At 56.1% G+C, this 14430-nt stretch overlaps 1 protein-coding gene across 1 annotated transcript in view; it reads right to left on the bottom strand.

The window, feature by feature from the left end:
• The window catches only part of CRHR1 (corticotropin releasing hormone receptor 1), a 34731-nt gene extending 22898 nt beyond the window's left edge, over window positions 1-11833 (bottom strand). The window contains exons 1-2 of the mRNA XM_026099400.2: window positions 11515-11833; window positions 1458-1542 (exon numbers count right to left, since the gene is read on the bottom strand). Of these exons, the coding sequence (XP_025955185.1) occupies window positions 1458-1542; window positions 11515-11562 (133 nt within the window). The 5' untranslated portion in view covers window positions 11563-11833. The remainder of the gene's footprint in view (window positions 1-1457; window positions 1543-11514) is intronic.
• Window positions 11834-14430: the final 2597 nt, after the last annotated feature.

Genomic DNA, 14430 nt, shown 5'->3' with positions numbered 1-14430 from the left:
GGGCATTCCCATGACCAGCCTTCCTCCACCCAGGGCTTTCCACCTCCGGTTTCTGATGATGGTGATGATGCCGATGGTTTCTGGTGTTGCCATGCAATGCTCGGGCTGAGAGCGAGCTTTTTTGGCATTGTCTTGGCAGCCCTCCATCCCCGGGACCGCGTGGCTCCCCCAAGCAGCCTCGGTGGCTGTGGTGGGTCCTGCTGTCTCCGGCCAGGGCTGGAGCGATGGCTCTGAAAACGCAGGTGCCCTCGAGCCGGGCGGACAGGCCTGGGGCTGCCCGTCGCCGGGCTGAGCACCCATCTCCTCCCAGGGCCCACGGCACCCTAGGGGCTCTGCCAGTCGGCAAGGGAGTGAATGAGCTGCCTGCAATCTGTGATTTTTAAGAAAGGAGTTTTTAAAGCTGTTGCTAATGGGAGCTGCGTGGCGGGGAGCCATCCGTCAGCACAGGCCCTCCGAGGCCATCCGTCACCCTGATGGAGTGAGCTGCTCTGATTAGCAGAGACTGGGGCAAGCCGGGCAATTGCTCAGAGGCTGCTCTAGTCTTCATTCAGTTGAGGAAAAACAAATTCTCCAGCATCCCTGCACCGAGGAGGACTTTCCTCCTTGTCCCTGCGAGCTCCTCTCCTCTCCCTCAGCCACCTTCCCCCTCCAAACCTGTCATGAAACCAGACCTGTCGCAGCTGAGGTGACATCTAAATAGCATCTTGAATACAAACCAAAGCCAGTTTTGGCACAAACATGTCTTGAACCTGACCTGGTTGGGTGTAAACCCACGTACAAGTGTCGAATACCAGCAAGCTCCCCACAACCCTGCACGGCCAAGCCAGCCCCCGCCCACCACCACGTCCCCCCAAGCCCCCCATGGCTGGTGATGGGCAGATAAGTGGCAGCTCTCTCCAAACGTGCTCAGCAGCAGCTGGGGTGAAGCTGGGGGATGGAGGGTGGCCGAGCCCTGGGAGCGTCGTGGCTGGTCTCAGGGGCTGGGAAAAGCAGTGACCGAGAGACCCGCAGCCTCCGGCCATCACCGCTGGGAAGGGACACGGTGGAAGGGGGGTGGACGTAGGGGACAGAGGTCCTGGCTTTGCACAGGGAGGTTGGTCCCAAAGACCGTTTTGACTCCTCGCGTCCTGGGCACGGCGCAGAACAGGCAGCACAGGAGCAGGTGGCTGGCAGAGCTCTCCCCCCATCTCCCCCCTCGAGCGCAGCCTGACAGGCATCTATTTTTTGTTATTTTTAGATTTCCCGAGCGTTGCAGCTTTCGCCTGCCTCGACTGTCACCCTGGCACACCCCAACACACAGCACCCCTCAAAAAGGAGCCAGGCAGCCACAGATCAGCCCAGAGGCACCCCCTCACCACCCCCTCCAGCCGGGCCAGGCCGGCCCGTCCCCGCTGGCAGGACCCCCCCGGCACGGCGAGGGACGACGGGGGGACGACGGGGGACAGCAGCGCACTCACCCGTGTGGTTGCTCACGGGAGGCAGGCTCTCGCAGTACTGCTCTTGGATGGAGGCTGCCGCCGGGTCACCCCAGAAGAGAAACGCCTGCACACGGGAGAGAGCAGACCACGGGCAGGGTCACGCGTGCACCACGCAGCTTCCCCGCGCCCCGCTACCGGGACCGATGCTCTCCGCTCTGCTCCCCACCCGCCGGTCCCCTCCTGCCCCGAGCACCCTGCGCCCAGCCCTGCGCGTCCCTGCCTGTCCTCGCAGCTCCTGCTGTTTAGCAGTTTAATCAACACTTTCAGCTTTAGCATCTTTGCATCCCGAGAGCAGGCAGAGGAAACGCGATGAACCTGACACCACGCTTGGATTTTCAATACCTTATTAAAATCACAGCCTCGTAAGCTGTCAAGGGGGAAGATGTTAATATGTATCCTTAAGGAGATCTGATCCGCAGTCAATCGGGTCTGGCTGAAACCTTCTTTCAGAAGGGCTTGTCTATAGGGGAGACACCGAGCAGAGCTCACAGCCCGTCGGTGTGAGCTCCTCCAGAGCAGCTCCTGGATGGCTGCGCAGCTCCTCTGCGACCGAAAGGAATTGACTCTCGCCGTGCAGGGAGCTATTTTGAAACAGCTGCTGCTGAATTATGGTTTCCGGTAGCAATTGCAATAAGTTTTTCAATGCTGGCAAGCCCTGCGTGGAAGGAGCGACCGGCAGGAAAGCTGGAGAAAGCCACGTGGCCTGCAAGTCTCTGCTCAGCCGACTGCGTGGCCTTCACAGGAGCGTGGGGAAACGAAACCCAAGGAAAGCAATTGCAAGTGAAAGGGGGCAGAGGGATGGTGCTGTTAGACCCAAGGCTTGCAAGGGAGGCAGGTGGGGGAAGGAAGGGGTCTGCTGTTTGCATTTTGCCACCAGTTTCAGGGAAACCGCACTTTGCAAAACACACAGGATTCTACCAGAGCAACTACCCACTTTCTCTTCTAGCTGGAAACATCTTTGCAAAAGCCCGTGGCTCAGCAAACCTCTTGGGCTTAGCAGCTCTTTGCATTTACAGGAAGACTTGAGACATCGCACACGACCGAGCACAACCCCTTGCACGGCCAGGCAAGCAGAGCTGCCGCGGCAGGGGCCAGAAGCGCGGTGTGAGCTTCCCACCCGCTGCGTGTGCCGAGGGGGTGGCACTGGGGGTGTGAAAGCAGCAGTGCCAGGAGCAGCACGCTGTCAGGGTGGAGCGGCAACGAGGGTGAGGCGGTGATGTGGGCTCGTCCCTGCTGCCCACGGATGGGTGCTGAGAGTGGATGAGGCCGAAACCCATTTCTCTTGCCCGGGGCTCTGCCCCAGGAGGACGGACCAAGTTGCTTTGAGGAAAGGTCACTGCTCACTGGTTTGAATGGCGCAGCCATGCCCGGGAATACAAACGCTTCCAGTTTCCTTGGGAAAAATCCAACTTGTGCCTGGAGGCAGGAAAAGCTGCCGCCTCCTCTACCTAGGAGAAAGCTCCCGGCTCCCCAGGCTTTCCGGCTAAGATGCCTCTTGTGTTGAGCCAATAAAATGAACAGCTTCCTCCTTCCCCACCAGCCAGGCTAGTCCCCGGTGCCTGATCACCCTTCCCTGGTGCCACTTGCCTTCTAAACCACTCCGAGCAGGGAGGAGATGGTCCTCCCCAAGCCCTTGGGCAGTATAAACACCGGTTCCTCTTATTGGTGCGCATAGCAATCCTCTGGGCCTTACCAAAGCATTAGCAGGATTTATTCAGCCACCGAGACAAGCTTAGCACCCACTTGCTCTTTTCAAAATAACTATTTACTGCCTTGGGAAGCCGGTTTTGACAGCAAGAGAGATGTCAGGCAGACGTATAAATGGAGCTGAGAACAGCTTCCGTGTTGTGACTGCTCCAGATGGCACCCAGGGGATCGAGCAGCAAAGAAACGCTGCTCTGGGTGCGCGTGCTGCACGGGACTTCCCGCCGGGCTGGTCCCACAGAGCCGTGCCGCATCCCGCATGTTTTGTGCCAATGCGCCAGATGAGAGCAGAGACCCGCTAGCCGGGCTCGCAGAAGCGGGAGGAGGATGGGATTTCTAGTGAAGCTGGTGCTGATCAGTGCAGGTGAAGCACAGCCCAAAAGCATGTGCCAGCTGGACCTGCTGGCCCTTTGCAGTGGGCTTTTGGGGCAAAAGGTTTCCTCCCAAGAGGGGCCAAGATGGTTTGCCTACCTGAGCGGGTTTTCAAGCGTTAACTGGATGTGCTTGTCCTAATCACTGCCTGCTCCAGCCTGGCAGAGCCTGTTCTCCTTCCAGACACAGAGAGAGGTCTTGGCACGCAGCAGCAACACAGATCAAGGCAACCACAGCTAGAGAGGGAGTGTGGATGAGTGGAGCCAGTGGCTCTTTGCAGGGTTTGTAAATGAGCTAAAATCACTAAAGAGGAAAAAAAAAAAATCTCCCTCAAGTAAGCAAACAAAAAACGCTAACAGATCCTTTTACTGGGCTCAGCTTTGCCTCATAAAACTACAGTGCAAAGCTACAGCCTTTAAAAATCATCCCTTTCCTCACCCTCACTGAGCAGCCTGACAGCAGCACAGGACAGGGGACCACTCTGCAGCTGCCTCCATGCCTGACCTTGCAGCTTAAATGCCATGGGAGGTGACACGAGCTGCACCTGAGCTTGATGGGGGGGCAAGGGGGGGCAAAAGCCCTGGACAGAGGCAAAGGTTTATTCCCCTCTCGTCTGCATTTTGTCCTTTACAGTTCACTTGAACCTCCCCAAGCTTTGCAGAGAGTACGTGAAAGCCAGCCCTGTCCTTTCACAGCTTTCCCTGCCAGAGACTCGCTGCCCGGGACTGGCGTAAGCTGCCACATGGCACCCAGCAGGTCCCAGCCCTGCCAAGGCTGGAGCGAAGCACGTGCCGATGGGTCTACCACGGCGGTGGGCTGCTTTCCCGGCCAGAGACAGGCCATTTCCCTGTGCCCTCCCAGTCCTGCTTTGACACGCTGTATGCCAAATTATGTCCTGCAGTGAAGGAGACCTCTGCGACCTCTCCCAGACTGCCAAAATCCCAGGGAGTCTCAGCCGAGCGGTCAGCTGTACAGCGAAAGAAAACCGATCTGCTTTTCTAGAAGCAGGCGCTTCCCGCAGGGATCTTTAGCCTCAAGTCTTGCTTCCCTTTGGGAATATGTTTCTGCCGGGAGCTGGACCGGCTGCATGAGGCCCAGCGTTTGCAGCAGCTTCTCCTCCATCCGGATCCAGCAAGTATCTGCCACGGCCATCGCGGCAGAGAGCATCAGCATCCGCCCCCCTCTTGCAGGCAGCGCTAACGTCTCTGTTTTACACTGCCAGAGAGGGACGTTGCAGCAGGAGCTGGTGCCACTGTGTTCACCTTGGACCTCCGAGATCTTCAGCTCCCCAGGCAGCACACATCTTCCTTTGCCCCAGTTTTTCCTCTGGCAGGATCAGCCCCCCTGAGTGATCGTTGCACTACCGAGGAACCAAAATGTGATTTTTCGCCAATATTTTCTGCATGCCACACATGGCAAATGCCAACCACAGTCAGTATCTCACCATCCACCAAGTCAAGATTGTCCCGGAAAGGAAACTGAGGCACTGAATGCCTCTTACCGAGGGTCACTCGGAGGGTGAGGAATAGAGCTGAGATTAGACCGAGATCTCCAGTGTCTCTGGACATTTAGATTTAGCCCAAAGCCCGGCATGTTGCAGCGGAGGACTCTCGCCTGGTCAGCACAAGGGCTGCGCGTGAAGGGCTGCTCACGGCCCCGTTGGGTGTCAGCGTGCCGTGCCGTTGCAGCTCTGGTCTCCCACTTCCATCAGCACCCGCACCGCGAGCTCGGGGGCTGCCGGGGCAATCACGGCTCCCTCGCTCGGAGCACGGTGCACCGGCTCCCTCCCCTGTGTCACGCGAGGCCGGTCGGTCCCGTCCCGCCCCGGCCACCGCTCGTCCAGCCTGCGGTGCCCCAACGGGATGCCACGAACCGCTGGGTTTCTCGTAAACCTTTCCTCTGCCTTGTGCCTCGTCGAGAGCAAGACGGGAGGGGAAAGGGGTGGCTGGTGCCCCCACCCAAGAGAAGTGCGAGGGGCTGAGATGGAGCCAGTGCTCTTCAGCACGGTGAGGCTCAGGCTCTTGCAGGCTCCAGGACAGGGCTGCTGATACGAGTGTGAGCAGCAAACCGATGCACACGCACGCGCGCGCGGTGTCGGCCTCCCTGACCTCCCACTGACCCAGCAGCACAATTCAATTAATAACAATTAGCAATTAATGTTCCCCCGCAGTGCTTTCCTTCTCCAAAGCAATCCACAGATATTAATTAATTAATTACCCTCTAAGGCAGACATCAACCCCCCCTCCCCATACTCCCCAGAGACAGGCTTGGCCCCCGCCTTGGTATTTTATTGCCTCGAACAAGACGTGATCTCCGTGGCAGGGAGGGCTGACAGCTCTGAGCAGTGATAGATGGCTCGTAGCCTAATTAACGATCTAAGATGGGGCTTGGGTTTTCCACTGCCAACAGCCATAATTGGAGAGCAGAGTGATTAGCCGGGTTAAGAAGCGTGATCCAGCGGCTTCGAACAAAGCCGGAGAGGTCGGCGGGATGGAGGGATCGGCTGTGCTGGTGGCTGGGGGTGTTGAGCCCCCTTGGAGGGGGCAGGAGGGAGAAGGGAGGGCCAGAAAAAGCTCAGCTGCGTCTCCGCGCTGTGGAAAGCCATACAGGGGAACTGCCAGGTCCTTGGCCCCTTTTATGCAGTGGTTTTGGTCCATTCCCATTTCTGACTTCTGAATTTGTATCGCATTGGTCCCAGCCTAGGGCAGGGGCTCAGGACACCCTTTGGCAAGCAGCAGAAACCAGCTAGAGTGGCTCAGTCATTCCAGGGAATCCCTCGGGATGGAGACAGCTGGAAGAGGGGCTGCCATACGCTCTGCGCTGCGCTTCGTCCTCCCCAGCTGTCTGCTTGCACTGCTGCTGGAGAGAGGTGCCCAGGTGAGAAGGACCCTTGCTTTGCCACAATATGGCTCTTTTTATGTCCTCTTCTCCTGGTCAGACTCCTGCGGTCTGCAGGAAAAGAGCAAGAAGCTGGAAACACTGGAGGCCTGGTTTCGCATGACTCCAACCTGCTGATGCCTTTTCCCTGCAGCTCCTGAGGACACGTGTCCGTGGTTGCCCACCGCAGGGCAGGCTCAGAAGAGGCAGCACCAAGCCGCCGTGGAGCTGTCCTTGCTGTGGGGACCTTTCTCAGCACTCGCTCCTGTTCCCTGGCCCAGCTGGGCTTGCTGACACCCGGTGACATTGCTTCGCACTTGTACAAAAGTACTTGTGGAGGAAGAAAGACCTCCTGGGACAGTAATGACATACGGGAAGCTGGAGGGCTGAGTACAGAGTCAGTCTGCCCCATCCCTTCTTCCTCACTTGGACTGAGGATCCCTGGGGCATGTAGCTGGGACTGAGCCTACAGTTGGCCATGAGCCTGCGGGAAAAGTCGCCAGACTTTGGGTATTAAACACAGTGAGCTTTAAAGGAGCTAGATGCAAACCTCAGACGGCAGAGCACCATCAGCAGCGCAGCAAGGGAGGGCACAGACTGGCGTGACGAGCCAGCACATCGCAGCCTGCAGCTGGAGGTGGCCTTGCAAAGCTTTACCAAAAGAGCTGACCCCTCCAGTCTGGTTGGCATCAGACACGGTGCCCTTCGCCTGTGCCAGTGTGCCCAATTGCACGTCGTTTGTGACTGGCTCCAACCCCTTGCTCTCGTACTGCTGCCAGCCACCTCTGTGTCCCCTGCCTTTCCTCTGCTCCGGTGTATCCCTTTGCCCCTGTCTCCACTGACTTGTAGGCTGTCTTCTTCAGCCAGTGAGCTTCTTACTGCCTCCACTTCGGCAGCTTTCATAGCTTTAAAAGTCCCCTCCCCAGTCTGAGCAACTAATGAAAATACTAAGGAGCAACCAGCCCAGGAAAGACCCCTTCTACAGCCCCCTCGCCTTAGCCTGGACAGTGACTTGCTTTGTGGTCCCCCGAATTCAAGCCTTCTCCAAGACCCTCAGTTAACTAACAAGCATCTCGTTGTCCCTGCAGTTGCTGGGGAGCATTTTGCACGAAGCCGTGTCGAAAGCCCTACCAGCACCAAGACAAAGCGCAGGCGGGAGATCAAGGCTCAGTGCAAGAATCGCGGGGTGATATTCTGTGGCTGATGTGACTCGGGGGGCAGAGCAGACAGTGATAACAGCTCCATCTGGCATTAAAATCTGTGGATTTATGAATTTACCCATATTAGAGGGCCAGCCCTTGTCACTGTGTAGACAGCATATTTGCTCTGAGTATTTATTCTGTTTGGAGTCTCTCCCTTTTAAATGATGAGCCTGCTGGATGCAGAACCAAACAAAAGAATATCAGTCATGGCTAAATGAATGCCCTGTAAAACCTGATTTATGAGCAATTAAAGGTTTCCTTGGCTTAAGCTCTGGTCTCTCTTGCTTATCATAAATAATTCTGGCTTCATTTATGTATCAAAGGGGGCCTGGATTTTTGGGGACAGCTAAAAAAAGAAGAATGGCATTTGGATACTGGAAGCAAAAACCACAAACAAGGTGGGAAGGGGATACTGCCTGAATCAAAGCAAATCCGATGGAATCTAGATTTGCCAGAGCGAAGGCCACTAAAGAAGAGGTAGAGTGATAGATGCAGTTATAAAGAAAGGACCATTTTTCTAAGGTTGTATTAAACTCTCCTGAAGACCATAAACGTGGGGAACTATGTGCATTCACAGACATTCACATTTTGGGGCTGAAGACTTAGTTTTTTTAGCTGTCTCCCACGGTCCTGTACTTGGCTGCCCCATGTGCCCTCTCTCAACTATCACCTTTTGTAGGCTCATGCTTTGGGCTGTACATCTGCCATTTAATTCACCTATAATTTTCCTCCAGTTTATCTGCATACATAGCTAAGGAAACCTGGGCCACGCTAAAGCACTGGCTGTGTTTGCCGTTGTATTTTCAGGGCAAATAGTGCAGGATTTCAGGGTGGAAGAGGTACTGTGATCTGCAAAAGGCAGGCCAAAAGCCTTTGCCCATTGATTTCTGAATCTTGTTGTTCTGCTTCTTGTTGAGTGACTCACTGATAAAGCAGGGCATCGTCTACAGCGAAGGAGGGTCTCTTTTATTAGCTCAACATACAGTTTGGGGAAAAAAACTCAACAGATGGGCCTCTAGGCGTGTTATCCCGTCTTCAGGAAGAGCCATTTTCTCCTAACTGACAGCTTTCAAGTGTGGAGGAATGGCTCCTGGGCTAAGTTTGTTTAGCGACCCTCTGCTAATGATTTTTTCATTTCTTTTGAGCCTGAAAACTGTTCTCTAACCCCAACCGGCAAAGGCAGAGTGAGATCCAGCCTCTCTAAATCTGGCATCCCGGGGTCGGTGATGGACTCGCACCTCATCTTGAGCTCATCACTCACGACAGACTTCTGGGCCAGGCTGGCAGCAGGCTCTGTGCCGAATTTCCGGGGAGCAGGGCTGTATTTTGGGATGGAGTCAAATGCTCTCTGCAGGCTAGGCTCATTGTATTTCTATACATTCATCCTATGGTGATACGGCAGCTATTCCGGAACAGACTGTGCCATTGCCATTCAGTTCTTCACTGGAGATGTGAAATCACGGGGGTGATCTCATACACCCAGAATTAACTCAGGTTTTTAAGGAAACCTGGGACAGCTAGAGCTCCCCAGGACCAGCACGTCCTGCTGCTGCAGGCTCCGTGTCTCCTGCAGAGATCTGAGCAGGGAAGGGGTGGGGGCCCCGTGTCGTGATTATTGTTGCTGGAGCTGATGGGATGTGGAGGAGGGTGAGGGAGAGGGGAATCCCCCCATCCCCCATCAAACTCGTTTTCATGAGATAATAGGGCTTTTCCAAATGGTTTTATCAGCCCCAGAAATGTCATCAGTCCCTGACAAAACTGCAGGCAAACTGTTTCTTTTTCTCTAATTTGTTTAAATGACTTGTAGGGCGCAAAAAGAGCCTTTTGCAGCATGTTTGGCTGCCTGTCTCTTTGTCTGTCTGTCTGTCCCCCAAGGGATGTCCACCTGGCAAGGCAACAGGGGAGAACCTGTGCTAAACTGGAGCTGACAGCCAGGTGCATCGGAAACACCTTCGTTTTGCCAGCCCAGAGATCCGCAGGCTGCAAAACCTGCCGAAGCAGGACAGATCAGCCCCCGCTGAGCTCGCTCTCAGCACCGGCTTGCTGCAGGTCCCTGCGCTGCCTGGCTGGACGCTGGTTTGGGTCTGCTGGGCTGCAGGGACATGCTCACGTCAGGCTGTAGTTTCGCGGTCACTTTTAGCTGGTGTGGCTGCTAGGAGAGGCTTGGCCTTGCACGGCGTCTGGGGCTGCGCTCCCGACCCCACGCCAGGACCCCCACGATGGCCACATGGGAAAATTGTGGCACTGGGGCTTGGAGGGGCTTGGACTGTGCCAAAAGAGGGGCTGAATTGTGAATGCATATATTTCTCAGGCAAAACAGATTGCACTGGGGTGCTTTTTAGCTTGGGTGTTTCTTTTCAGGGCTGGCCAACGTGGCTGGGGAGTCTCTGGTTCGCCGGGGTGGGCGTTGAGGACCACTGGTGTTACTGGGAGCCCTGTTTCCTCATGGCTGGGGATGGCTGGGGCCTCTTGCAGGACGAAACGCTCGTGGTGGTCAGAGCAAGACTGCCCGCTGCAGACCCTGCCCCTCTTGCACGGGGTTTGTGGCCTTGCCAACGTCCCCACACGTGGGAACGGGCCTGGGGAGAAAAGGTCCTGCTCTCCCTCACCTTTTCTTAAATCAGAGTCAAACAAATCCCACACTGGGGAACACAACCACAAAAGAGCTCTCATAAAACAGAATTAGGGCCGAGCGGTTAAAGAAGAAAGCAGGCTGTTCCAAAGAGGAGCTTTTAAAAGCAACACCAACTTGGCAGCAGGCTTGGCTGGCATGTATTAGCTCTTCGCATCACTTATGTGAGAACTTTCCTGTTCCAAATGTGGAGCTAAATCCTCCTCCCTGGTCTGGCTGCTGGGGGATGCACGGCTCTGAAGCCAGCCCATGGGATACACGCTGCAACTGTGCTAAGGCGGGAGGGCTGACCCGCTGCTTCTTCTGTCCTTCCAGCTCCGCAATTGCAACTGTGCTGTTGAGACAGCGTTTTGCAGAGGGCCAGGCAAATTCTTTTTTACCTTCTTGACACAGAGGTTTAAGCAAAAAAGCTGATTGTTTTGTGTAACTGCATATCCAGTTTTGTTAATGTGATGCTCAGGTTTTCACTGAAAACCCTTTTTTTTTTCCTTGTCATTCCCCCAGGATTTGAGATTTAAACATTCTTTGGGTTGGGAATATTTGCTTTCTCAATGAGCCCTCGGGGAGGAGAAATATTGTTTCTGACAAAGCATTTGCCTTTTGTGCAGAGCTGCAAAATTAGCTGTGGCTACATTTCCTTAGTGAACAATTTAAAGAGGAAAGTCTCGTGCTCAGTGAGGGAAAAAGGAGCAGTTTCTTCAGGAAAACAACCGAAGGGGTAGAATTAGGCTATGCATTTGTGCCGTCCCCATCCATCACACCCCCGGAGCAGCCACCCCCCGCCCCCTCCCAGCACCATAAGGGAAACTGGTGACAGCTGGTGACACTGGAAGGTGCAAGGCAGAGCCGGGCTGCTCTGCAGGGCCGCTTGCCCCAGCTCCTCCAGCGTGCCCAGCCGCCATCCCGGAGCTGGGCTCCCCTGGCCACCGCCAGGGCAGAAGCTGGCCAAGGACCTGCCCCGTCCCTCACCCCCTGCTTCCAGGCTGGAAGTAGCCCCTTTGGAGCGATCCTTTCACTGACACCAGCATCCAATTTTTTTGGGCACCTTGAACTTGCCAAGACCCCGTGCCTCGACTGCAGCAATCCTCCTGGGGGCTCTTGGTGATGGTTTTTCTCATTTTACTTTTCCATTCGTTCAAAGCAATGAAAAAGTCACTCAGGAGAAACCCGGCGGTCCAGGAGGCGAAGGGGTGATGGGGAGGAAGGCAGGAGAGCCCATCCGGGAGAAGAGGGCTTGCAAGCATCTTACCTGCAGGAGGAGGAAGAGGAGAAGGGTAGGACGTATGCTGGGCACCATCCTTAACTCCCGCTATGCCCAGCTCTCCCAGGCATGTTGGGCAGCGGTCCCCACTTCTGCTGGGCTCCTTATGCCGTCTGGGGTAAAATCCTCTGGGCTTTGTGCAAACGAGCTTGTCACCGACACAGACCTGGGCTCCCGGCACTGCGACTCCCACCGCCCCAAGTCCCAGCTGGGCTGCGCGGAGGGAAGCAGGTGCCTTTTGCCCTCCCTCCCCTTTGCTCAGCAACCTGCTCCTGCCTTTTATAATCTTGCTCCGAGCCAGTTGTCCGGGCTTCCCACCTTCCAGCTCCCCGCCTCGGCTGGGGATGGGTTATATCTCTCCTTGCCATCCTCCCACTCCCCCCGTCTTTCCCTCCTCCTCTGCCGCTTCCTCCTCCCCTTTTCCTTCCTCCACAGCCCCGGTCCTTGCAACTCTTTCCCTCTCGCCATCCCCTCCCTCAGCATCTTTTGCAGGCAAAACTTCCCGGCTGCCCAGGGAAGCCTTCTGCTCCCCTTGCCCTGCCAGGGATGCGTCCCCGTGCGGGGTGGGCAAGCCCCTGCCAGCCTGGACCGCGTCTGCCGGCTCTGCCCCTTCGCTTCCCAGCGGGAGACGATTCCTCCGCAAAGGCAGGCGTTCGGCTGCTGCTGCAAGCGCTTTTGCGGAGGCTGTGGACACCTGTGTGTATGCAAAGGGATTTTTGCCTGCAGTTTGCAGGAGGATTTATGTAGTCGCAGATCTTGCTCAAGGCTCTGGCGGGGGGGCTGGGGGAAGGGAAGGCGAGGCTCTGTCCTTGCATTCGAGCATCTCCCTCTGGGCAGGGAGCAGGGGCTCTGGGTGCCTTCTCGCCTCCCCTCGCTCTGCTGGCCCCGGCGGGCCTCCCCTGGGGACGCAGCAGCCCCGTGCCTTGCAGCCCCCCGGCAGGGACGAGCTGCTGCTGCCCCTGCACCCCCCGTCCATCCTTGTGCCTGCAGCATGGACAAGCGTCATCCGCGACCCAGGAGAGCCTGAGCTTCGGAGCTGGAGGAAGCAGACCAGGCTACGACAGGGGAAACTGAGGCACAGAGGAGGTGGGGGGGCTGCTGGGTGGAGAGCAGTTTCCCCAGAAGGGCTCCGGCAATGCGGCAGGAGCAGGAGGGCTTCAGCTGCCCGGGGAGAGGGGCACTGGTTTGGGGCACGTGTCCAGCGGGGACATGTGTCCTGGGGAGGCTGGAGAGCAGCAAGGGATCACACAGGGGAGCCGGCACGAGGCTCCTGGGGTCTCGACTAATTTCTCTCCCACCACCCTAACCGTGAGATGCTCCCGCCGGCTCCAGCGGCGCTCGGGACGTGCCAGCCCGTCTGCGAGCGCGGGACAGGCCTCCCCATGTCCCAGCCGTCGAATCTCTGGGCATGCCCTGTGCTGGGTGAAAGCCGCTCCCTGCACTGGGGCAGAGTTTGGGGCACGCTTTCTGCATCCGACCCGCGGCTCGGGGGGCTGCTGCAAGCGGCCGCTGTGCCAGCCCCAGGGAAAGGCGCCGGGCGCCTACCTGCTCGCGGTGACTCAGCAGCAGGAGAAAAGGACAGTCAGCAAGTTACGGCTTTTTCTTTCCTTGTGGAAATAAGAAGAGTTGAGGTGTGTCCCTGGGAGAATAAAGGGACGACGGGAGATGTCGCCTCGGCATTGACACGGCCCTTCCAGCAGCCTCCTCCAGTCGCGATGCTCCTGCGGGGACCAGAGACATCTCCCCCCTCCTATGTCTAAGTGCCCCACATGCCAGTGGCGAGTGTCTCTCTCCAAACCACGCAGGAGCCAGGGTCGATTCCTGCTCTCTTCCAAGCATCGCTGGCTGACGTGGCTGTACGCGGGATTGCTGGCCTCTGGCTGGACCAGGGCGCGAGCAGCCAGCCCAGGGTTGCACCCAGGTCCTGTGTGGATGGTTCATCCCAGGACCCAAAGGGTAAATGCTCCTGGCCCAGTAATTAAAGGAATAAACAATGCAGACATAAATCTTCCGGCATTAGCTGGATTTAATCAACTGTGTCATTGCTTTGGCAAAGGAATTTGAGAATATGTAAAGCTCTGGTAAATTCAGGAAAGTCGTCGTTTCTTAGGTCTCCAAACATCCCAGCCCTCTGATAAGTGACGGGACAAGACAGGCTCCAGAGCCACCTCTGTATTACCTTGAGCTTCAATCAGCCCAAATTAAAATGCAAAAGTTTCACAAAAAGGCCTCAAGAAAGCTCCCTCACTCCAGAACAGCCTGGAAAGGACAGTGGATAAGAGGCTGAGTTCAAGTCCTCCGGGCAAAGAGGGCTTTGACCTCGTTTTCCCACGCCCCTCTTGAGCAACGGAGGAGTGAGCCGAGGCTGGTCGTGGTGAGAAAAGATGCAAAAGCCTTGGTTTCCCCCCTCCCCAGGCCTTGCAGTTCATCCTCTGGGCAAGATGCACGCAGTGACCATGCTCTTATCGGGTACCAAAACCGTGGGGCGACGGGAGGGAAGCAAAAGTGCACCCAAACTATTTTTAGTCAAGGCAGTGGTTGCCGGGGACATTGAGATAATGCCTTCTCCGTATATCAGGGAAACGACTGCAGTGCTGTTTTAAAGGCCTAATTGAGGGGATTTATAGGAAAATGCAACTTGTCAGATGTGGCAGAGGAAAAATAAAACAGTCCCCTAGACAAGGAAATCAGTCCATTCGTCATGGTTAATCTCAAATTCCTTCGTGCGGCAGAGAGACGAACGTGGGAGAAGGGTATTAGGAATGGGGAAAATGAAGAGAAATATCGGATATCCAGGAAGGAGAGAGAGCAGTGATTTAGCCTGACTTTATCTGCCTTTGGTATATTATTATTTCTTTACATAACTGCACATGGTTTGACAGTTCTGATTCCTAACAGCTCCAG

This window comes from Dromaius novaehollandiae, chromosome 22 (assembly GCF_036370855.1).
Source record: "Dromaius novaehollandiae isolate bDroNov1 chromosome 22, bDroNov1.hap1, whole genome shotgun sequence".
Lineage (NCBI taxonomy): Eukaryota > Metazoa > Chordata > Aves > Casuariiformes > Dromaiidae > Dromaius > Dromaius novaehollandiae.
The sequence above is the reverse complement of the archived record's forward strand: the minus strand, read 5'-3'. Positions and strand labels throughout refer to the sequence as shown.